The sequence below is a fragment of the Myxine glutinosa genome, chromosome 9, assembly GCF_964187855.1.
Source record: "Myxine glutinosa chromosome 9, kmMyxGlut1.1, whole genome shotgun sequence".
Classification (NCBI taxonomy): Eukaryota; Metazoa; Chordata; class Myxini; order Myxiniformes; family Myxinidae; genus Myxine; species Myxine glutinosa.
In genome coordinates this window covers 88068770-88094907 of record NC_136269.1, presented here as the reverse complement: position 1 = coordinate 88094907, position 26138 = coordinate 88068770, and the positions used below count along the sequence as shown (strand labels likewise).

The window sequence follows — 26138 nt, the reverse complement described above, 5'->3', positions numbered from 1 at the left end:
GTAAGGGCAAGGGTGAAGTAGGTAACAGGGGGGGTGGCGTACGTTAGGAACGAGCTTTCTCACTTCGCTCTCCGTGCGCACCTCGCCCTGCATTACCTTGATTGCTGTGTACCCTTGTGACCTTACCCCTCGCTAAAGCTGCCACTTTGTCTTCCTTCCCCACCTATGAACCGTGCTCTCTGGGCACTGAGGGGGAGTGTGCGGGAGCTCGAATCTGTGTGCCTGAAGTCCCGCTGCTAGCTGCCTGCATCGATGCACCACCATATGGACCACAGTCTGTGGCCGAGCACCACATTTATGGACCACCCCTAGTCGGCCCCTGTTGGCCATAAATAAAAATGGACACGTTTATGTGCTTTTTTTGTTTATTATGGCAAATAGGCAGCAAGCTACCAAGAAGTCCAAGAAAGAGAACATCTGGAAGAATGACGGCCAGCAGAGGGAGCAGCAGAGCAAGGACAAGACCATCAGTGTGTTTCTTTTGTTTATTATGTGATGACTGTGCACTGGATGGTGCTGACTGCTCTTTGATTCGTGCTTTGGTGTTTATTGGTGCTGGTGCGTCGATGCAGTGCATGCTGTCTCCATCCTCCCTCCCACAGGATTCTCTTTTTGTGTCTCCCAAAAACAATGACAGGTCCTGGGTTGCATTTTGTAAATAGTCAAAATAATGTCACCTGTAAATAATGCTACCCACCGTCAATGTTTAGTTTGAAAATTAATTCCGCAATTCGGTTATTCTGTGGGTGTGAATCTGTTAGGTAGGGTGCAACACAACAGGGGGACATATTTATTGTGTTTTAAAATTGTCGCACTCAGGGTCAGATTAATAGTAGAGGGTTACCACACCTGAGTGCCACATTAAGTTAAAGTTTTATCGGCCCGGGACGTGCCTGGAGGAGGAAGGGGGCAGTGTAACAGATTTGGGAAACCGTGCACTTTGTGTAATTGATTGTAAATATACCCCCTTGTAAATAATGTAATGATTCTTTGTAAATTTTGGAAATCAATTCTTTGGAAATCCTAGCAGTGTCCATGTGCTTTTTCCTCTCCCACCCCCACCCCACCCCTTCCCACGCTTCTGCCCCCCAAGCCCTCTCCCTCCCACAGATCTCCCGATGTCTCTGCTCTCAAATGTTGTGCTTCTGTGCTTCCCCCTCTCTTCCCATCTTGTTTCCCGCTCCCTTTGTTTTGTCTTGTGTCCGTTTTTTTTTTTTTGTCATAAATGTTAGCTCTTACACGAACCTCGATCTTGTATAAAAAATAAAAAAAAACCTCCATTTGTGTAAAGGTCAAAGGCCGTCCTTTAGTTAGTCCATCGCACACACGTAGAAAACCATAGGACCCTCTCTATAGTTATTTCTTTATTATGTGTTTCACTTTAAGGCTGTGTCTCCACTAGTTGACCTTGTGCTGCACCAAATGAAATAAGATAGATCCCCTTTTCAATCGTCCCAAAGCCTTCATTACCAACTGCATTCGCCGACATTACCAACTACATTCGCCTAAATTACCAACTGCATTCACCCTCCATTGCCCATGTGCTCCAACTCGGAGAAGAAGGGCGTTGCCCGCCCATCGTCATGAGAAGGTGGAGCCAAGAAAGCCCTTGCCGACCAACCCAGAATGAGTGGGTTTGGCTTGAGAGGGCGGAGAAAGAAACATTGAGCAGGTTCAAGGGCGTGGCTATAAAACCCGTTGCATCAGCCCCCACCAGAGATGCGTAAGGGGGCCAGACGAGAGAAGGAGGATGAATTACGAGTTCTGTCGAGGTCGAGTGGAGCGAGCAGGGGTGAGCGGCAGAAAGAGGGCCACGGAAATTGCCCGGCCGAGAATTGCGTATGCAACATACCAACTTTCCCCTGCTATATAATTGTCCGGTCGCGTCCAACGACACGCGGAGCTGTTTGCCGGGTTTTCGCCTCGACCCCAAAGCATGGATCGGAGTGCGCGATTGGAGCCGGACCTCGACGCCTACCATCTGCCTGGACCCTTCTCTGCCTTCCCATACCATCCCTGCCATTCCATCCTTTCGTGTAAGTGTGTTCGTTCTGTCTGGGGTGTTTGATAAGTTAAGCCTGTGTAAGCTTGCCCTGTGTCTGCTTCTTCTTCTTCCCTTGTACATGCCCTTCTTTTGTTTCCTCTTCGGGTTTTTTTGTACGTAATTAATAAATCTTTGTTCTTCCTACCTTTTGGTTTCTTCTTTCTCATCCGATCGCTTTCGTCCCTTCTTCCAATTGATATACGTGGCACGATTCGGCCAACGCTCAGGATCGGGTTTAGTTCTCTGTTAATGGCTCAAACTCCGGGTTTCTAAAAACTGCTCAGCAACTAGTCCATCTAAAACCGTGGTTCGAGCGGGAGTCTCTTCCCTGCTTCACGGTCAGGAGTGGCACTCAGGTCCTTGGGACTTTTCATTGACCAATTACCCTGGCTGCTCCCGACCGGAAGGAGCGTTGGGATTTCCAGGACTCACGTCGGTCAGTAACAGACAAGGGGCTAAACCCCCCTTTGGTAAGGGGAAAAGGCCGACGTTGAGATCCGTAACAATATATATCTATATATACATTATGTATATATGTACAGTATGTATATATAATATAATATAATATAATATATATATATATATATACAGTATATATATATATATATAATATCATATATACATACTGTACATATATACATAATGTATATATATATACAGTATATATATATATATATATAATATTATATATACATACTGTACATATATACATAATGTATATATATATACAGTATATATATATATATATATATATATATATATATATATATATATATATACAGTATGTATATATGTACAGTATGTATATATAAAATATATATATATATATATATATATATATATAAATATATATATATATATATATATATATATACAGTATGTATATATGTACAGTATGTATATAATATATATACTGAAACGCAAAAGAAACTTACCACCTTTGAAACCTTTAAATATCAACAATAACACTGCGTGTAGTAAATGTGTGAACTTATTTGTGGACAATAGTGTCCTCACTGTCAGACAAAACGGTCACTGATGGTCACTTGAACCTTCAATGGTCACTTCATAGCACAGCTGTTGAACAGCCATTTTGACTGTCAGTGATTAGCCAAGGGGTACCGGATGATTTTAATGAGCTGCACGTGATGTCTTGATATTGGCTTTAAAAAGGCCAGTGCAAAATTGGCATTTCAATCAACATGCCACGATTGTCAAGGGATCAACGGCAGCATGCCCTGGGCTGGGCATGCTGCAAGGCGGACTGAGCTACCGTGAGGTGGCACGTCGCCTTGGCTGTTCACACCAGACGATATCGGCCCTGGTGGACAGAGACACCCTCCACAACTCTGCAGATGACAGACCTCGATCAGGGAGGCCAAGAGTCACCACTGCAAGGCAGGACAGGCAGATGGTCTGAAGTCACCTGCGGGATCGATTCCGTCCAGCATCCCGCACTACGGCAGAAACTCCGGGGCGTGCAAACCCACGGATCTCCAATGATACTGCACGAAGACGACTGCATGACTATTGCAGTCATGCAAGAAATTTACCACTTGTTTGAAATGTAATAAAATTGTAACAATTTACGCCGACGATGCACTGCCTGTATCCAAAACAATGGTGGCCACACACGCTATTGAAAGGGGACTGACATTGCACCCTGTGCTGTTCTGTACTGTAGAACAAACTGATGAGATGGTGTATCTTGGTCAAAAACTTGACATGTCATCAATAAAATGCCAATGTTTCAATTAGCAATTGTTGGTTTGTTTTATTTTGAACTGTTACAATTGTATTACATTTCAAACAAGTGGTAAGTTTCTTGCATGACTGCAATAGTCATGCAGTCGTCTTCGTGCAGTATCATTGGAGATCCGTGGGTTTGCATGCCCCGGAGTTTCTGCCGCAGTGCGGGATGCTGGACGGAATCGATCCCGCAGGTGACTTCGGACCATCTGCCTGTCCTGCCTTGCAGTTGTGACTCTTGGCCTCCCTGATCGAGGTCTGTCATCTGCAGAGTTGTGGAGGGTGTCTCTGTCCACCAGGGCCGATATCGTCTGGTGTGAACAGCCAAGGCGACGTGCCACCTCACGGTAGCTCAGTCCGCCTTGCAGCATGCCCAGGGCACGCTGCCGTTGATCCCTTGACAATCGTGGCATGTTGATTGAAATGCCCATTTTGCACTGGCCTTTTTAAAGCCAATATCAAGACATCACGTGCAGCTCATTAAAATCATCCCGTACCCCTTGGCTAATCACTGACAGTCAAAATGGCTGTTCAACAGCTGTGCTATGAAGTGACCATTGAAGGTTCAAGTGACCATCCGCGACCGTTTTGTCTAACAGTGAGGACACTATTGTCCACAAATAAGTTCACACATTTACGACACGCAGTGTTATTGTTGATATTTAAAGGTTTCAAAAGTGGTAAGTTTCTTTTGCGTTTCAGATATATATATATATTTTATTTTTTTTGAACAAACAGGAATACATTCATGCGTGGAGCTACTGTGAAAAATAATTCTGACTCATCTGCCTTTTTAGTGATGAGGTCCTTGGGACTCAAACCCAAGGACCTCATCACTTGTGTGGTCACTGCCCACTGAGCTATTGAGTCTTTGGGATATCCTCAAAAATCTCTCACCTGTTTATGTGTATCCTACATATACTATATATATACACTGTGTGTATATATATGTATATATACATATATATATATATATATATATGTATATATATATATATATATATATATATATATATATATATATATATATATTGTTGCAGTTTTGGGAAACCACTAAAAAGTAATGGCAACCACCATACAGGTCCCTTAGAATAGTTATTTCATAGCAGACCATTATCTTAGCCCCTTCCCCTTATTTCGGGTTATGCGTTTATCGTATGTCTTTATGCGTTGGTGAAGGGCAAGATAGTCTTGAAGACCTGGAGGGATGAATGAGATTGAAGAGACCGTGGGAGCTGTTTCCATATGTGTGAAAAATGAGGAACAAATGAGTGGAGGTGATAAGTGATCCTGGATTTGGGAGTTTCATAAGAAGGGGGTTGCTGGTGAACCTTGTGCGCCCTGTAAATACCTGGGGGACATTGCATGGAGTTGTGGGACAATTTCAATTGTAAGATTGTGAAAATGTCATGGGAGAAGAACAGTTCCTAATGTAATAGGAAAATCAGTGTTTTTAGAACAGTGATAAATTCATAGGAGACATGCGTTGGTTGTAAAGGAAGTCCCGAGGTTATCAATTAATAACAGGCATTTAAATTAAATATAAATTTGGTTTGGCCTGTTAAGAGACCACCTGAACCTTTGACTTATGATGCTGGATAATCCAGGTGCAAAGTTCATACCTGGTGTGTACTTGTCCATTATCTATTAACGTGCTTGTGCTTCATGTCAAATTGCAATGACATCTTCTCTGCACGTGATTTATGTACAGGTTCCTGTATGAGCCATTAATCACAAAAATATCAAAGTGGTGGTCGTTTTAATATTAAGTTATTAACTGTGGTACATTTCTGGAAAAGCATCTATTGATATCCAAGGTGCAGTTAAAAGTATTTTGGAGAACTTGAAGGATAGTCTTGAGGTACGCACACTCATCTCTGGGTTGTCGAGCTTGGGTTAGAATCCCGACACAGCTATATCCTGTCACCCTGGTGTTTCCCATGCAGGGCGAGACATTGATGTGTGTGCTGTCCAACAGAAGGATGCTAATCCAGAGGACCCGTCTGTTAGCACCGACTGTTGGTGGACACTAAAGATCACATGGTATATGTCAATTAAAATTGATCACCAGCACCCTGGAAGAAATTATAAATCCATTCCCAAACATGGGGCTTAGTCAGCCAGTTCATAAATAAATAAATAAACCCATTTGAGACAATGCAGGGAAGAGAAGAGAAGAGTATTATGGAGCAACGGAAGAATAGGGGAGATTGGAGAGATGTGAAGAAAGGGAAGATTGTGTGAGAGAGACAGGGATTAGGATTGTGGGAAAATATTTGGGGCATAACTTGGTCAAAGTTCATAGATCGGAGAGACCAGATCAAAGAAGGGTGAAAGATCAAAGGGCAAGGACCAAAGGGAGTTGTGCCATTAATCATGGGATTATAATAACAGAAGAAAATAGAAGAGAGAAAAGGCTGTTGGGTTCAAAGATGAAGAAGAGGAGTGGAGCACAAAATAAAATTTAAAAACGGGGGGAAAAAATTGGGAAATTAATTTTTAAAAGTTTTATTGGAAAAGGAGAATTAAGGAATTTAGAAAAAAACGTTCGTTAATCTCTGAGGGTGAGAATGTGCCGAGTTTGAAAATACATTTTTTTGCTCTTTCCGCCTTTGAGTTTCTGAAGTGCTGTGGTTAAGGGAAATTCCACAGGTAGTCATTTTGCGTGGAGTGTCTGGGAAGATTGAAGTGTTGGGATATTGGTTTCCTGACATGTGCGCTGTTAATTCTCACATCCAGTCAGTGTCACTTTCACTGAAACGATCACCCAGGCTTTTGCCCCGTCACCTTGATGTGGAGTTTGTTACAGAAAATGCAGGTGGGACATGTGATGTCAGTGGAATTGCAGTCAAAATGGTCAGGATCTTTACGGGAGCTTTTAGGTCCTGCAAATTAGGTGGTTGTTTTGATAAAAGCCCAGGTGTTATAGCGCTTTCAGAAACACTTAAAAAGTTTTTTGTTGGAGATGAAATTGTAATGGTCCCTTAACCAGGGAATTTCGTGGATTATTGTCACATTGAAGAAATAAATAATAGGTGGTTGGGGGAAATAAAACCGAAGCAGTTTCTCCGTAACACCTCTGAAGTTTCTCTGAACTATGTTCTTTACTGAGAGGTTACTAAAATGGTGGACACTGGAAATTCAATTATTCCTTCGGTCTTAAGCTCGGAAGGTCGTAAACGCTTCCTTCAATGTTTCATGCGAGGTCCAGCACAGCGACTGACAACCGTGCTGGGATAATCATGATTGGAAAAATAATTGACACATCTCATCAGACTTTGATTCGAAGTCCGAATCATCGCTGGACAAATGGAGGGGCCTAAGGAAAATTAGGAATATTGGTCCGGGTTAAAGGATGAATACAACAGGTCAGTGTGTGAACTAGGAAGCTTGTAATGTGCAGTGTTGTTTAAGCCATTACCTTGACCTGAAACATTAATATCACACTAAAATACGCCATTTCTGTGTCTGTCTGTCTGATGAATATTCGACCCCAATACATTCTGTCGTTACTTATCCAATCTCAACCAAACGTGGCAGGATGATGAAGGGTTACATAATGAAGGTCGTAGCGCATTCATTTTCCCCCCTCCCCCAGGGGGTTTTCTCCCCCGAGCGGGATTTCCCCACCATTGCCGTCAATGGGGTTGCGTGTTGAGGTGTATATGCATGCTAAGTTAGCTTTATCGTGGCGTTTTTCCAAGGCCGCTTCGAATAACACTAACAATAATAGCGTAATATTAATGTTATTACAAAACAATATTAATACCAATAATATCCCACCTCCCCAAGGGGTTTTCCGGTGAGTCAACGTATATAAATAGCTTATCATGGCGTTTTCGTGGGAGCAACGGCCTCTACCAGAAGTAATGAACATTAATCAACAGTAATGAATATTATGAACCACAAATACACATGATTAGCTTTTTAAATAGTCGCTAGTGCTCTTTATAACATTAAATGAAGAAATTTGGAGGAATCCCGACACCCGTGAAGTAAGTTTTACTTACAGAACTGAGCGAAGATCTACTGTAGTCTGTACTCTAAGTACCACATAAGTGTTGGGGTAATAACATGACCCTTCCTGGTGCTAACGTGGCGTTTTTCGTAGTGTACTTTTGAAACTCGCTCCTGCTGTTTAAAACGAAACTGAAAGGGAGGAAGCTCGGGTTGTGCTCATTTACCAAGCAGCTAGCTAGCGCTTGCCAAGCCAGCCGTTCCTTAACGCTTTTGAATGGAATGCTTGCTCAAATGCTTAAACCACTTGGTGATCTCTTCACAAGAAACTTGGTAAACGAACACACACCCAATGTTCTGGAGACCCGACCATAGATCGATTGTAATCGATGTACCCCAAAGAGGAATGACCTTTGCTGCCCCTCCCGTAGTGTGCGGGTGGGTGTACTAGTCAAGAAAATTGACAGAAGTATCCGTAATCCCACGTATGAAATCAAAAGCATCATGAAAACAATTAACAAAAAGAATGGAACTTGTCGAGCTCTTGTCGACCACAAAATGTCGCACCGATGTGGTCACCTATGTATAGGGAGCCAAAGATTTTGGTGTTCCTCTATGTGACCAACACAAAGATTGGCAAAGTTTGTTTGTAGCGTTCCACAGAAAAGAAAAGGGAAACGAGAATGGGAACGAATCCAGTTAAGCAAAGTAAAGTTTCAGTGATAGCTTCTTTTTTTTTGTGTACAAGATCGAGGCTCGTGTAAGAGCTAACATTAATTAAAAGCAAAAACAAATAACAAACGCACACATAAGACAAAATAAAGGGAGCGGGAGACAATATGGGGAGAGAGGGGGAAGAACACAAGTACAACATTTGAGAGCAGGAACATCGGGAGATCTGTGGGAGAGAGAGGGCTTGGGGGGAGGAGGCATGGGAAGGGGGGCGGGGGATGGGAGAGGTAAAAAAAAAACAAAAAAACATGGACACAGCTAGAACTTCCAGACACTGCTAGGACTTCCAGGAAAGGAGTTGGAATTTCAGAAAAGTGGATTTGGGGTGAATTAGCGGGGGTAGAAAAGATCAAGGTTTTGGATGGGGGAAGATAAGTGATGGTGGTGAACAGCTGTTTTAAAGACCTGGAGGGAGGAGTGGGATTGAAGAGAGTGAGGGAGTTTGTTCCAGAGGCGGGAGAAAAGGGGAATGAAAGGGTGAACGTGAGCAGAGAGCCCAGATTTTGGCAGTTTAATCATAAGAGGGTTGCTGGCAGATCTTGTGCGACCTGTAGGAATATTTGGGGGAACAGAGTCCAGAGAGAGCTGCTTTTCTGATAGCGCGACAATTAACTAAGTGTTCGAGTGTCCGAAATCCCTCATCATGAGAGATGACATAGTACAGAGAGGACATCCATTGTGGATGATAAAGGTTTGCCTTTTGTCGGGGATAACTAAAACGATCAAAAGTCACGAGTGCCTGATCGGTATCCTTAATGAAAGAAGATAGAGACTGAATGAGAGAAGTTATCTTATTGTCACGTTAACTAGAAACCATTTCAGTGGAGCAATTCCACCGATAAATGATATGGCAGCCAGGGATTGTTGGCCTGGTGAACCTCTGCCAAAGGTAAATGTGTGACCTTCTCGGACAAGTGGAAATGAGGTTGCAAGCATTAAGAGGAGGTTTCCTGTTTGGAAAGCAAATCTTTCATGGCCTCTTGACAACCTTTCGGTTAGACGTACTAAGGTCTTAGTTAACTGAAGTAGAGCGTTTGTTCACCTGAAAGCCCGTGTTGGCAGGTTTCCCAAAAGCATCCTGTTTGTAACGGTTGGTGCAGCACACAGCTAGAGCACCGCCTTTTGTCGGCTGTTTCGATATGAATGTCTTTCGTGATTCCAGAGAGTTTCAAGTGCACTCCATTCCTAACCTTCACAGAGACTCGTACTCCGTCGTCATATATTAGTGTTTCCTTGTACCACGATCACCCACCACAGGGTCAGGAGGCAGGAATACGCGGCCCAGTGTTCTGGCAAACAATGACCTGGTCTGTTAAAAAAAACCCAGTCGGATTTATAATGTGCACAGGTGCGTGTGACCCGCTTAACTTCACTCTGGAGAACAGTAAACTTAATCTTCTATTTTGAATGATGCAATGCCCAGGGTGCAAATCAACAAAATAACATCTTTTAATTCAATTTATCCGACTGGAATGAAGCCCAGACGAGGAAAACTCAAAGGTAAGAACTATATCACTTAGCTATTGCTCTTCCTATAAATGCACAGATCTAGGAATATCTTTTGTACATAGTAACCCATGAGGTTGCAGTGAATTCTCCAAAAGCTTATTACACACACACACACACACACACACACACACACACACACACACACACACACACACACACTCACACATACACACACACACACACACACATACACACATGCACACGCACACATGCATGCACACACACACACATACACACATGCACACGCACACATGCATGCACACATACATGCACACATGCATGCACACACACACACACACACACACACACACACATGTATGCACACACGCACACACACACGCACACATGCACACGCACGCGCACACATGCATGCACACATACATGCACACATGCATGCACACACACACCCACACACCCACACGCACACATTCATGCACACACACGCACACACACACACACACACATACACATGTATGCACACACACACGCACACATGCACGCACGCACACACACACACACACACACACGCACGCGCGCACTATAACACACTATAACATCAGCTGCACAGGGTTAATCAATATGCATATGTAAGTATGATTTGGATGGAATCGCTTGTTTGAGGGAATGCAAATGACTAGGTAGGTACAAGACCATGTTAGAAGCTTAAAATAATATAATTCTCCTTGCGCTTTTAAGATCATGATCCACACCGGCTTTTATGAGCTGCTAATCGTAAAGAGTACTGTCTACCATTTCCATGCCCATTGATGAATGTGTGCATCATTTGCCGCATCGATTGGTTGTACATTACCAGGTAGTGCAATCAGGATCCAAACAAGCGGTGAAAATCACATTCCGTACAGAACTTTCTCCGATGTAATCGGTTGTTTGGCACATTATAACAATGATTAGTGTGATAAAACATCTGTGCGGGTGTTTTCATTTGAGAATCTGAGACACTCGGTTTCCTTCATCGGTAGGAGTTAAGAACCTCATGCGAGAAACTTGCGATCAGTCATCACTACAAGGTGCATGAATCAACGCGTTCAATAAGACTGGTGTTGGCGTAATGGTTAAGGTGGCTGGGTCCTGAGTTTGCACCCCTGCCTTCCTTCCGAGGTCGGCAATGAGTACCAGCTTACTGGGATGAATGAGCCATTAAGTGTCCTGCTTCGGAGTGGCGACACGTCGAGGATTGTGCCCAATAGCCAAGAAAATGCTTCCGCAGCTCAATGCTTATATTGCACATCGCAACAAGATGTTTGATAAACGGAAGAACAAGCAAACAAACAAAAAAACTCGTTTGAAGAAAAAATTACGCATAATAATTATATGTCATCCTACTATAATTCACCAAAAGTCTGTCCGTCCGTCCGTTCCCAGGTACCGCAAAAACAGCTGAACAGATCGCAACGAAATTTTGGGTGGGTAATCCTGGGACCCCCCTGGAGTAAAATAGGCTACATTGTTTTTCCAATTAGGATTTTTTTTCCAATTTTCCAGTTTTTCCAAACACGATGGAATAATATTTACCGATATGAACAGTGATGTGGCTTTTATTGAAATTATACAAATACTGTTTAGATTTTGATGATTTGCATGTGATTTGATTTAACGGATGTTTATATAAATCGTTTAAAATAAAAAAAACCTTCAATTTCTGATATTTTGCCTTTTCATTTGGGCCTCCCAATTGAAGCCCCGCCCGTAGGAAGGATACCGTTGCTAGTTGCAAATAATTTGATCATTTGCTCAAGAAGCCAAAATTAATACCTACTTGTATTTACTGTAGGCCTGAAGAGGAAGGCCCTCGCATCATCTGACATTATAATGTTGGTCCAATGAATGTTTATCATGTCTCTTTCTTCAAAACGATATTTATGTTTTATTTGAGCTCTTCCTCCTGTTCTATATACAAAGAAAGATTGAACATGATATTCATCAACTTCGGTCTTCATGTAATTCATTTCCCTTGACTTTTCCTCATTCTTAGGATGCAGTAAAGGCCTTGTGGCGATGGTTAATTTATGAAGAGATGTAAACTATGCTTGCACATAATTGATATGCTGTCATGCCCGTATAAGTAATAGCAAAGGGAGGTTGAAAAGCAATAGGGGGGTAGTGGTGCAGTGAGAAGTCGGGGTAGGGAGTAGAGGAGGTGTTTGTTAAACTCACTGGGATTATGTATGATTGTGAAGTTGGGGTTGTCCCTGAGGAGTGAAAAACGAAAAGATGGAACTCCTTCATCCAAGTCCACAGCAGTGAGTTCCCGCAGCACCTGAACATGGCAGACATCAAACAATCTGACATTTAACCCTGCATCTGCTCCTATCCTCACTTCCTTTTGTCATAGGAAGATTATTGCCTAAGCATGTCACGATCACCGCGGGCCTTTGGTCCTCTACTAGTCAATGCCATCCACCAATCCCACACCTTTTAACTCAACCACACACATCCATCCCACTCTCCTAGATGAGGTTTTCATTTTGTACCTGCTTCAATCTCTCCTCACCTTGCCGTGTGTTGTACGTTCACACGCCAGCACCTCCTCCTCCGTGTTCACCTGTGGGGCATTGTCGTTCACGTCTCGTATGCGCACGGCAACGGTTGCCTCACTTGAAAGGCCAAAGCCCCCGTCCTCCTTGGCAAATACAGACAGATTGTGCCACGGGTGCACCTCACGGTCCAACACGCGTGCCGTGCGCAGAGCACCGCTTTGTGGGTTTATGTCAAAGAACCGTTCCGGGTCCAAGTTCCGGTTGATGGAGTAGCTGCCAAGGAAAGCGGCACAGGCTGTTTCAGAATGAATGAAATTGCTCTGAAAGAAAGCTCGTGAAAAACGATGCAATATGGAAAAATAAATTGAAGTGAATGATAAGCAGTAGAATGGAGTCAAGAAAGTAAAGTGAAAACAGAGCACATACTTCAATTGAGAAAAAAGCAGTTTTAAATCTGGTGTTTGAGGCTTGACTAATGAGCAATTGGCCCCTGTATTCAAGGCACTGCAATAAAAAAGAGTAGAATGTTCTTCTTCATACCAGTGCCTTAAATAAGGAGGAAAGCAGAGCTATGGAAGTGTGTTCAATCACACATGTAATCCAGTGTCTCAGACACATGGATTAAAGGATTATTTCTGAATGGATTACGAAGTTATTGCCAAACTCGAAAGATCCTCTTGCTTTCAATCAAAGATGATGCCACTTTGCTGGTCGTCCCAGCAGACATTTCCAAATTAATACCTGTCTTTTTGCATCTTATTATTAATTTTTATTTTCTACAAATGCATATTATGGAATTATTCGATAATAAATGAAAACGACTAGAATAAGAGACTTTGTTAAGTAGAATATGATGAATTAAAAGGAAGGCAAATGGAGCAGTCATAAATAAAAGGGTGATGAAACTGGAACTGACTGGATTGTCTGTTTAGCTCGATCGGGGTCTTGCGCTGAAACACTGCCCACGTAACTTCCTGCTGAGCTGTTTTCCGAAACTTCCATGAGGTACACATCCGCAAGGAAGATCGGCGGTTCATCCTCGTCCTGCACGGTGATGCGGACGGTGGCAGAGTCCCGGAAAGGTCCGCGCGCTGTGAACCGCGAGTCCACATGTGTGTTCGCGGCTTGCACCAGCAGTTGATAATACGCCTTTCGTTCGAAATCCAATGGCTGAACAATGGTGAAAAAAAGGGGAGCACGGAAATCAGCACAGCAAAGCGTGAGAAAAAGGAGGTCAGAGACAATTGGCTCAAATGCCTAATGGGAGCAACTGGCTGGGTGTTTGTTCTGCTTGATTAAAACCGGAGATTGGCTTTCAATCAATTCAACATAATAGAGCTTCATGCTTGACAGTATGTTAAGTGATCTGGCAGATGCAAACACACAGCCTGTGGCCCAGCATGCCTGGACACTTAGCCATGACCTGGTAGGGTCAACTACCATTGGGTTGACTTCTTAATAAATGTAAATAGTTCTGGTTGCTTTCTGTTAATTACTGGTTAAAGTTCATCAAGTCAAATCACCGAGCTTCCAATGAGAAGAGCACATATAACGCAAATTGAACTATCAAAACAGCATCGTCCTTGCTTCTGGTAACTGTCGCGTGACAATGCTTGCCAGTGTTAATTATTTTAGGCATGATGTCATTGGCTTGTTTAGTTAATTAATTGGTTGACATCCTGTGTGCTAGTTTTCATTCACAAATTAAACAATTATGAATGAGGGCTAACACACAGGAAGTAAAACAGGGAGAAAAAAAATGGAAATACATATTGTATTCTTGTGTAAAATGCAAGAGGCATAGAAAAGGCCCCTTTATATGGTATGTGCCATGTGGCAAAGTATACAAAAGAAGGGACATTCCATAGCTTGTAGAAAATGTCGAAAAATAGAAAAGAAGGGACATTAAAAAAAATCTCGTGTGCATGCTGTACTCCCCTCGTGTTCTTAGGAGGAACCAAGGAATGCTCCAGAAAAGTTTATATAAAGGAACGCCCTACATCTGGCAAATAAAATACATTTACTTCTTCATGCAGGTGTATGAATGAAATTGGCGCCCTTTTATATGAACTTTTCTAGAGCATTACTTGGTTCATCCTCAGACCACGAGGGTAGTCCAGCATGCGCACGAGATTTTTGAATGTCCCTTATTTTGTATTGTTCGCCATTTTCTACAAGCGATGGAATGCCCCTTCTTTTCTATACCTTGCCAAATGGCACATACCCTTATACAAAGGGGCCGTTTCTATGCCCCTGACATTTTACCCAAGAATGTCCCTTCTTTTATATTGTTTGCCACATGGCACATCCCATATAAATAGGCCTTTTCTATGCCCCTGGAATTTTTCACAAGATGCCTTGCAAGATACATTTTGCAAGATACATTTTAAATACGAACAAAATGCATTTGTTCATCATACAATACTTTATTCAAGACGATATAAAAGACTTGAAAAATAAGGGGAAAAAATATTTAACCCACATGGGATTTGAACCCACAATCCCCAGCTTGGGAGTCTGATGCCTTATCCATTAGGCCATGAATCCAGGACATTCGATTTGGGTAATAATATTTTACAAGAGTTATAAAGTGTGTATATACAGTCACGTGAAAAAGTAAATACACCCCATGTAAAGTTTGGACTTTTTCAACATATTTCAACATACAGATATTTGATCTTCATTTCAACAATATTGATAGATAAAGGTGATATAATATAACAAATATCATGAAACATTTACATTTTGTAGTACATTGTATAATTTAAATAAACAAATGCAAATTTCGCATGTGGAAAAAGTAAGTACACCCTTGGCTCTAATCGGTGGTATTGCCCCCTTTGGCAGAAACAACCTCAAGTAGGCGTTTCTTATAACTGTCTACCAGTCTCTGACATAGACTGGGAGAAATTTTTGCCCACTCCTCCATGCAGAATTCTTTCAGCTGTGCGATGTTTGAGGGGTTTCTTGCATGCACAGCTCGTTTCAAATCCCCCCCACAACATCTCGATGGGATTTAGATCCGGGCTTTGACTTGGCCATTCCAGAACCGTCCATTTCTTTCTTTTCAGCCATTCCTTGGTGGATTTACTGGTATGTTTAGTGTCATTGTCATGTTGCAAGGTCCACCCTCGGTTGAGCTTCAACTATCCGACAGATGGCCTCACATTATCCTCAAGGACCCTCTTGTACAATGAAGAATTCATCGTGGATTATATGATGGTGAGCTGCCCAGGCCCTGATGCAGCAAAGCTGCCCCAAACCATAATATTTCTACCACCATGCTTTACAGTTGGTATCAGGTTCTTGTGGTCAAATGCTGTCTTTGGTTTTCGCCAAACATGTCTTCTGGTACTGTGGCCAAATAGCTCTACCTTTGACTCATCTGTGCAGAGCACATTGTTCCAGAAGTGCTGGTCTTTGCCTAGGTGTTCATTGGCAAACTTTAGTCTTGCCCTGATGTTCTTTCTGGACAGCAAAGGTTTCCTCCTGGCACACCTCCCATGTCGATCAAATTTGTGCAGCCTCTTTCTAATGGTAGACTCATGCACTTTGGCATCAACAGTGTCAAGAGCTACCTGTAGGTCCCGTGATGACATTCTGGGTTTCTTAGAGACTTCTTTCAGCATCTTGTGGTCTGCTTTCGGGCTGAACTTGCTGGGGTGGCCTGGTCTGAATAAGTTGGCAGTTGTTTGGAATCTTCTCCACTTGTCGATGATCTTCCGGACAGTCGAATGATTGATTTCAAATTGTTTGGAGATCTTTTAAAATCCCTTCCCAGACTCGTAGGCATCTATAACCTTCTTTTTGAAGGCCTCAGAGAGCTCTTTTGATCCAGGCATGGTGACGCTGCACACTTCAACAACAAAGAGCAAACCAAACTAAATGTCTGAGGTTTAAATAAGACAGGTTCCTCCAAGATCCTCTCTAACGATGTTCTAATCATTTGCACCTGAGCTGGTGCACCTGATTCTAATTTTAGGTATTTGAAGTAGTGATAAATGTAAGGGTGTACTTACTTTTTCCACATGCGAAATTTGCATTTATGTTTATTTAAATTATACAATGGACTACAAAATGTAAATGTTTCATGATATTTGTTATATTATATCACCTTTATCTATCAATATTGTTGAAATGAAGATCAAATAGCTGTATGTTGAAATATCTATCTATAATTCCAGTAATCTCTATCTGTCTGTCTGTACGTTTGTCTGTGACCGCTGTTTCTCGACAACCACGGGTCCGATATACTTTTAACTTGCCAGGTATATTGCTGGGGACCCGAGGATGTGCCTTTTCAAGGTTTCATATTAATCGGACAATTACTTACCGAGCTATGTCCAAAAAACGATTCAACCAATCAGAGAGCAGCGAACGATCGCGTGTGCCGAACGTGGCGGGCACACTCTGCCTCGGATGGCACATTTGAGAGCGTATTCATTTATTTCACGTTTGCAAACTATGTTGGCGTTAAACTATGTTTTACAACTAATAAAAACGAATTTGCGATTCATTCGCTTTCCTGCGCGTTTGTGCACGCGATGGCGATTTCTTTACCAAACTCCGGAAGCCGTTCGCTTTGGACCAAACCATTGCATGTAAATAGAGGGGGGGGGGATTGTCACCACTCGCAAGCCGTTCGCTTTGGACCAAACCATTTCATGTAAATAGAGGGGGGGGATATAATTTTAGATATATATATAGTACGGGCATGCCCTAGTGTTTAAAAAGTCAAAACTTTACATGGGGTGTACTTACTTTTCACGTGACTGTATTTGTATCTATTTATGTGTGTTTATATTTATATATTTTTTATTTTCGTATCTTTATTTATATATATTTAATTTTAAAGCAAAATCTATTGCACTTAGGTGGAATTTCTTTCAAAAGCCATTAACTAGACCTATTGACCGATGTATATTCCAAGTTTCAGCTCGTTTCAATGTATAGCCCGAGACATATAAGCGCCAACACATTTTTGGTGGACAGATGGACGGACGGACGGATGGACGGACAGACACTAACGTGATTTTGAGGGTTTTCTAAATAAAACTCAAGAATGCAGAAACGGACGTTGATAAAATTTGGAACATATTACCTCAATGTACAAGGCATTTACTTCTGAAATTTGCAGCCGATTTTGTCCAGTAGAAGCCGATAAACGTATTTTCAGTCCCCATGTTAAAGCTGCATACAGAGAAACGATCCCATATATAAAGGGAGAGGTGCTTTGCGCCTCCCTTTGATATCGAAAACAAAGAACGAAGATAAAATTTCAATCCTCGGAAGAAATCATGGGTAACTCTTTGGTCGGCAACAAAAATGTACTTTCTTTGACTTCATGAATTCTGGAAATACGGAAATATCTGGAAATAACCCTGGAAATAACCCGCGTTACAGCATCTTTGACTTCATGAATGTTCATTGGGTTCTCTTTGAAAACAATTTCCTTAGCAAATCCCCACAGAAGTAAATCTAAAGGTGATAGGTCAGGAGATCTTGGAGGCCAAGGACAAGCAGATCGTTGGGAAATTAATCTGCCAGGAAAGTGATTATTGAGACACTGCACAGACAGGCGTGAGCTGTATGTGCAACTCCTCCATCATGTTGAAACCAAGCACCGTTTCTCACGTGACGCCAGAAAAATGTGTTCAACATGTGTACGTAACGTTCCGCATTCACAGCTACCCCTTTACTTCCTCAGCATCCTGATGTTCAAAAAAAGTATGGACCGTAAATCCGATGACTACAGAGACGACACCATAATCATTACTTTTGGGGAGTGAAGAGGTAGCCAGACTAAGTGGGCTGGTTTCTCCGTGGCCCAAAACTGACAATTCTGTTTGTTCACCAAACAATTCATGTAAACACTGCATTCGTCGCTGAAAATTGGCGTCTCTATGGATTCCTGTTTGATCGATAATCCTGCTTAATCACACACAAAATTCATAACGTGACGCTCGTCGTCTGAGGATGAATATTGCATCAATTTTATTTTGAGGGGAAAGTTTTCAGATCAGACGTTAACGCTCTCATGACACTGCTTTCAGATACTCCAATTTAATGGGAAATGCTCCTTGTTGACTTTCCAGGGATACGTGCAATAACTTCGCTAATTCTGTTTATGGCCTCTGAAATTCCATATATTCCTCGGACGTCCAGAGTGTCCTGCATTATTGTTTTTCATGGAGCTTGTCCCTCTGCACTTTGAAACTGTATGACGTATAGTCTTCGAGGTTGGTGCATTATGTATAGGGAATTGTCTTCTGAACACACGCTGCACTTCCATCACTGATTTCAGCTCTGCGTTCTTCCTGACAAGAAAGAAATTTCCAATAGAAATGTCGAAATACATTTGCTACAAACAATTTAAATGCTTACCCTACCTAATTCGCTATACTATATTTGACATTTGTACTCACGAAGACGTTTAAAAATTTTTTTTTTTTTCAAATCATTACATTTTTGAGACGCACCCTTTAGTATGATTGTGGGACCTAAATCAAGATTTTCAGATATGAAAGTTTGCTCATTCTTGTGCACACACCTCATATCAACCAGATCAATCATCCATTTTAAAACTGTTAATGATCCCATTATTTTGAGCATTTCTCATCGACTTTGAGATTTGACTCAAAGATGATGTTCAAATGAAAAGGAACTTGGTAGAGTGAGTGGTATTCTGGGACATGGTGTCACCCAAATAGCGTTGGTGCGGATCTTCGTGAGAGTCACATAAGTCATTGGAAAAATGATGGCCGTGACTTCAGCAACACGATGTTCCATCAATGTGATATTGTACATGGGGCTTGGGTGAGATCAATGACTTCAGAAGAATATCGATATCTGGTGATCAGTATCTCATGGGACAGATTTGTTTCTCGACCATCCTTATGAAAGACCTTCCAGAATTTCATTACAGAACAAACCAAGGTTCTGTTTTAACCTTCATGATAGGCTAGAGATGTGGCTGAAGATATTGGAGATGTACACACAGAGCATTGTCGAATACGTCCTCTATGGATGACCCTACTCGTGCCGCCAGGGGCATGAGGCTGCAGAGGCGGTTTCATTAGGTCGATGGCACAATCCTGGATGGGTCGTCACTCTGACACAGGATACTCGACTGGTTCACTTTTCCCAGCAGGCTGGTACTGATTTTTCCAACCTTGGAAGGTTGAGAAGGTGAGTCAACTCACTTGGTTTGATTTTGGCACTGCTATAGCTTGAAGTCAGGTACTTAAGATCCTAAGCCAACCACCTCAACGGTTAAGCCACCACCAACCAATATGACCTCTATGTTGGCAAGATCATTTGAGGGGACAGGGTCTCACAGACATCCATGTGGATCAGGGTGGTAGTTTGACATGCCAGCAATACAAGGATGAGGTCATTAATAATGAGTTCGCTTACCCCCATCAAGCCTGCGCAATGACTACCAACCTATGGTTGTTTGTCCATACTATATCCTTTTTAAATGCTGAGCGTCAAGCAAGGAAGCAGCACGTACCATTATAAAGTCTCTGGTATGACTCGGCCGAGGTTCCAACTGGTCATACTGAGCCTCTTCAAAAATAGGTAAAACACATCGTTATTGCCAGAAATCTGGCAAGAAATTTGCATCAAATACCTGTGATCAATAAAATGAATGGTCATTTGTTTTCGATGCTTTCATTTCTCTCTGGTGCTTTTCCCTTTGGCTCTTTCGTATTTTTGCTGTTGACTACATGAAGTGGAACAGGGTGGCTATTAGGTTTGCCTTGGGAATCTATCGGGATTGCAATGCTTTGTAGGCCCAAGTTTATTAGTGGCAACCTGTCTGCACTACAAAGCCACAAAATAACTGCACTTGAGAGCAGCTGGGCCTCGTTTTAGCGTCCTTTGTTCTAAGTCATGAAGGAATGCAGGGTTGACTGATGTGAGGGCTTCTCCTTATTAATACCATGTGGTTATACTATGCAATAAAAAAAATGCTCAAAAGAAAACAAGGCTAAAGACAAATCATTTGCACCGTTTGCAATTTAACGTTGGGAGAAAAGGGCAAAGTTACGAGGGGTCTAAGCGATTAATGAAGAGGATTATCACAAAAATGGAGTAGATGCTGTCAAGGAAGAAGTGACTACGACGTGACAATTTTATTTTTCTGAAAACACTTGCTGTGGTAAGAAGACTTAAACTCGGGTCTATCAGGACAATGGAACTCAACATGGCAACATGTTTGGGGAATCGGTGGGGGATGAACCCCCAACGTAATATGTATAAGAGAATAAGAGCACAATGAAAAAACAATCATACTCAAAAGCAGAAAGAGGCCACCTGGACCATTAAGCTCATGTTGCTTCCAAATCTCATTAATTTGTTTTCAACATTTCATTTGCAAAGTTGCAGACCCAAAGGCCTACCTTTAGGAAATATTCCACGGGATCATTACCACATGCCTGACTGCAGACTGGACAGTCGATATAATTATATCTCCTTTTAAAGGTAGTGCTCTATGAAGCAGTGCCTGCTGTGGGCCTCACTCCAAAATGGGGCCTCGAATGACCATTTGTCATTTATGAGCATTTTTTGTAGACATCGATATTCCAAACAGCTTCCACATTGTTATATGCAACAATGGAAGTCACGAAGAGAAGCGGTGATAAAAAAAACGAGTGAGGAAATAAAGAAGGATAGAAAGAGAGTTTCAATCATCCAGCTCCGGACCTCTTGTGGTGTCTGAGGTTGACATCAAAGGCATTTTGTGAAGATGGCGATGTTCTGCCAAGCTATCTCGGCTCACACTGAAGAGTTTAAGAGAAACTCCAGGCAGGTGGTTGGGTTGGGAAACGGGTTGTGAACAACTGGATTGCTGAGCATGCCACGTCGCTTGTTTCTTTACAGCGAGGGCAGCGTGCGCTCAATGTGAGATGCATTAAATTTTAAAACGTTTTTTTTTCTCCCCCTTCATTCAAGTGGCATGCAGCTCGGTGGTTCGGAAACCTGGAGGCATTTCTTCGGAAATATCAAAGTCAAAAGTTAATGCATATAGTTATCCAACAACTGAACTCTGAAGGTGCGTCACCACCTGGTGCATCAAATGGCAGACTACAATCAAGTTTTTGTCACAGGCGGCTGTCGAAACAGCACCTAACGCCAGCCGGAGAGTATTAGCATGAACCCAACTCACTACACCTTATACCCATTCCTATGACTGACCTTTCCCAGGGTAATGATTCCTTTTTGGGTTTTGGGGTCAGTTTCCACCAGAAACGTTCCAGAGACTTCAGCGTTCAGAATGGTGTACGTCATCGCTGCGTTTTCAGCAACGTCTGCATCTTCGGCATGTATTTGCCCAACCATGAAACCCAATGGTGCCATTTCTGGCACCGAGATGCCGTAGTTGCCTGTGACATATCAAGGGATGAGAAGATACATTATTCATGGTAATGAGACAGTGCTCCAGTCAGGAGAAATGTGGTTTCATATGCTTTATATTAGGTGTAGGATCTGCTGAGCATTAGATGTGTGAGGTGAGGAAAGGTGATACAGAGAGACATTGAAAATGAAATGAAGAGAGATAACATACGCTGAAGTAGAAATACGTTCTGGATTTTGCTGAAAAGAAAACTTTTGACAAGAAGTGACCTGGTCTTCATTAAACTTCAACCCGTTCTTCTGTTTAAACGTAGCAATTTTATACCTTCCTTTTCCTCCCAATATCATTTATCATCCTGGGAGAATGGGATTGAATTTCAACGCATTGAGGGGTCAGGGTATTTTATCATCCAGATGATTCTCCATTGCTGAAAGTTACACAAGGATACCCAAGAGGAACTTTGGTGCGGGAGGAGGTCATTCGGCCCATCATGCCTTCACTGCACCAACCACAGAAATCATCACCCATCCGCACACAAGCTACGTTCTATCAACACAACCAATATCCCCATACCTCTCTATCTCCAATGCATCCAGGTACCTACAGTCACGTGAAAAAGTAAGTACACCCCATGTAAAGTTTCGACTTTTTCAACATATTTCAACATACAGCTATTTGATCTTCATTTCAACAATATTGATAGATAAAGGTGATATAATATAACAAATATCATGAAACATTTACATTTTGCAGTCCATTGTATAATTTAGATAAACATAAATGCAAATTTTGCATGTGGAAAAAGTAAGTACACCCCGACATTTATCACTACTTCAAATACCGAAAATTGGAATCAGGTGCACCAGCTCAGGTGCAAATGATTACAACATCGTCAGAGAGGATCTTGGAGGAACCTGTCTTATTTAAACCTCAGACATTTCGTTTGGTTCGCTCTTTGTTGTTGAAGTGTGCGGCGTCACCATGCCTAGATCAAAAGAGCTTTCTGAGGCCTTCAGAAAGAAGGTTATAGATGCCTACGAGTCTGGGAAGGGATTTAAAAAGATCTCCAAACAATTTGAAACCAATCATTCGACTGTCCGGAAGATCATCTACAAGTGGAGAAGATTCCAAACAACTGCCAACTTGTTCAGGCCAGGCCACCCCAGCAAGTTCAGCCCGAGAGCAGACCGCAAGATGCTGAAAGAAGTCTCTAATAACCACAGAATGTCATCACGGGACCTACAGGTAGCGCTTGCCACTGTTGATGTCAAAGTGCACGAGTCTACCATTAGAAAGAGGCTGCACAAATTTGATCTACATGGGAGGTGTGCCAGGAGGAAACCTTTGCTGTCCAGAAAGAACATCAGGGCAAGACTAAAGTTTGCCAATGAACACCTAGGCAAAGACAAGCACTTCTGGAACGATGTGCTCTGGACAAATGAGTCAAAGGTAGAGCTATTTGGCCACAGTACCAGAAGACATGTTTGGCGAAAACCAAAGACAGCATTTGATCACAAGAACCTGATACCAACTGTAAAGCATGGTTGTGGAAATATTATGGTTTGGGGCAGCTTTGCTGCATCAGGGCCTAGGCAGCTCACCATCATAGAATCCACTATGAATTCTTCATTGTACCAGAGGGTGCTTGAGGATAATGTCAGGCCATCTGTCGGAAAGTTGAAGCTCACCCGAAGGTGGACCTTGCAACATGACAATGACCCTAAACATACCAGTAAATCCACCAAGGAATGGCTGAAAATAAAGAACTGGAGGGTTCTGGAATGGCCAAGTCAAAGCCCGGATCTAAATCCCATCGAGATGTTGTGGGGGGATTTGAAACGAGCTGTGCATGTGCATGCTGTGCAACAATTTTTTGTTGAATAAATTATTGCAAAGTCAATTTCTCATTGTTTTTTTGTTCAATTAGATCACCTTTACCTGTAGATACTGTTTAAATGAAGATCAAATATTGATATGTCCACATATGTTAAAAAGATTTTAAAAACATTTCATGGGGTGTACTTACTTTTTCACGTGACTGTATCTAATTCCCATTTAAACTTATCCACCTCCTTTGTTGCCGCTATCTATCTATGGAAACCATTCCATGCATTAACCAATATCCTCAAGCTATGGCCCCTGGTCCCACCCCTCCCCCCTCACCCACAACCCTTCTGCCCATACATAAGAAATAAATATATTACCCTAATTCCTACAGATTAAAATATATACACGATTAACTTCTTTATCAGTGGGAGAAACTTGGGACATAAAGTAAAACTTCTAGGTTATGAGAAAACAACCCAAGTAGCAGATGGTATATGTCGTAAGCTCAAGTGATCACCTGACAATGGGAGGAGAAGAGGAAGATAGCTGATTATATGGATCTGGTAAATGTCTGACAGTAAGAAAGGAATGAAACAGAGGAATGGTGAAGGGTTGATGTGGAGACAAAATAAAATGGCAGCTCACTCTTGGGGAACTTGGGCGGGTTGTCATTGACGTCAGTGAGTGTGATGGTGATTGTTGTGGTGCCTGTTAGGCCCCCCATGTGACCTCCCATATCCTTTCCCTGAATGATGACTTTGTATTCCTCGCGTGCTTCCCGATCCATGTCCGCTAAAGCCGTGCGGATTTCACCTGTTGGAGAAAGACGTAGGTGATTGGCTGCTGGTTTGCATCATTTATGTAGGTCATTTTCAACAGATGATCTGCATTGCCGCTGTATAGTACATTATAATTTGGCCATGGAAGCAACACTCAAAGGCATATTCTAATCTCCAATGTCCACCAGGAATGCTGGAAAACGAGCCTCAAACTTAAGGCCTGCCCAGAGATAGTGCGCTCGTTAATGTGACACATGTGAAGCACCAGGATATCAGTTTACAATTGGGCATCTGTGCTGTCTCTTGAATATCCTGTCAACCACAAACATGGTTAAAGGTAAGTGAGTAAAATTGTAAATACCATAATATACAAGTAGAATTTACATCAGTTGCTAAAACTTGGGTCCTGTTGACTTAAAACTGTCATATAAGAAGCAAATAAAGTTATAAGTCATCAGTTAATGAAATTGCTACTTGTGGCAAATTTTATACAAATCTTGCACACAAAATGTCTTCAGAGTTTGAGATGGTAACCTCCAGGTTATCAGCCTCCCACTATTATCTTACAGAAAATCATTATTGAGAATGAATGTGACGAACGTGAAGAACAAAATCGGAATTAATCTTGTCCTTCGTTAAATAAATATAGCAAATTATATCATTACATTTTATATTAATAACACGACTTACAATTCCTTATCAACACAAATACACATAGGAACTTTGGAAAATGAGGAGGCCCTTTGGCCCATCAAGTCTGCTCCACATCAACACCACTGATTCAATTGAAACACTTAATCAACTTAAATTTACTCGGGGGGGGGGGGGGGGGGTGAGGTGTGGGGGTTGCAGAAGAGGAGATGAGAAAGGTGAGGCAGGCACAGACATCACAAAGGTGTTCATGTACTGTGTGTATATCCAGTGCCCTCCATAAGGATTGGAGCACTAAAGTCAAATTTCTTACTACTGCCATACGTAAATTCAAAAAAAAAAAAGGATTTGAGACAAGATGAATACGAGGCAAGAGTACAGAAGGTCATCTTTTATTTCTTGGTATTTCTATAAATATAATGTGTGTTTTACCATTGAAGAACGATAACACTTTGTATGTTCAGTCCCCTCATTTTAGGTAAGCATAAGTATTGGAACAGATTCACTTAAAGTAAATTAAAGTCGTATAATAGTTAGTCTTTGGTTACATATTTCCCTTGCATGCAATAATTACATCGAGCATGTGACCCATCGACATCACCAAACTATTGGCATTTTCCTTTGAGATGCTTTGCTAAGTCTTTACTGCAGCCATTTTCAGTTGTTGTTTGTTTTGGGGGTTTCTGACTTTAGTCTCCGCTTCAGGAAGTGGAATGCATGCTCCATTGGATTTAAATCAGGAGATTGACTTGGCGAGTCTAAAACCTTCCACATTTCCCCGTGATGAAATCTAATGCTCTGCATTCAATTCAAGCCGTATTCATTCATTCAAGTGGTGCACACAAGAGCTTTGCAGTTCACCATGAGAATATGTATGTATGTATATATATATGGATAGATATTATTATTATTATTTACTAGCAGAAGTACCCGGCATTGCCGGGCGGGGGAGGGGAGGGGAGGGGGAAGATGAGGGGAGGGGAACGGGGGGAGGGGAGGAGAGGGGGCGAGGAGAGAAGAGGGGGGGGGAG

The 26138-nt window shown here is 42.1% G+C and overlaps 1 protein-coding gene across 1 annotated transcript in view; it reads right to left on the bottom strand.

Moving 5' to 3' along the window:
- The window catches only part of LOC137435239 (cadherin-7), a 140405-nt gene that overhangs the window by 43099 nt on the left and 71168 nt on the right, over nucleotides 1–26138 (bottom strand). The window contains exons 6-10 of the mRNA XM_068128857.2: nucleotides 24323–24490; nucleotides 21691–21878; nucleotides 13406–13659; nucleotides 12504–12762; nucleotides 12167–12269 (exon numbers count right to left, since the gene is read on the bottom strand). Of these exons, the coding sequence (XP_067984958.1) occupies nucleotides 12167–12269; nucleotides 12504–12762; nucleotides 13406–13659; nucleotides 21691–21878; nucleotides 24323–24490 (972 nt within the window). The remainder of the gene's footprint in view (nucleotides 1–12166; nucleotides 12270–12503; nucleotides 12763–13405; nucleotides 13660–21690; nucleotides 21879–24322; nucleotides 24491–26138) is intronic.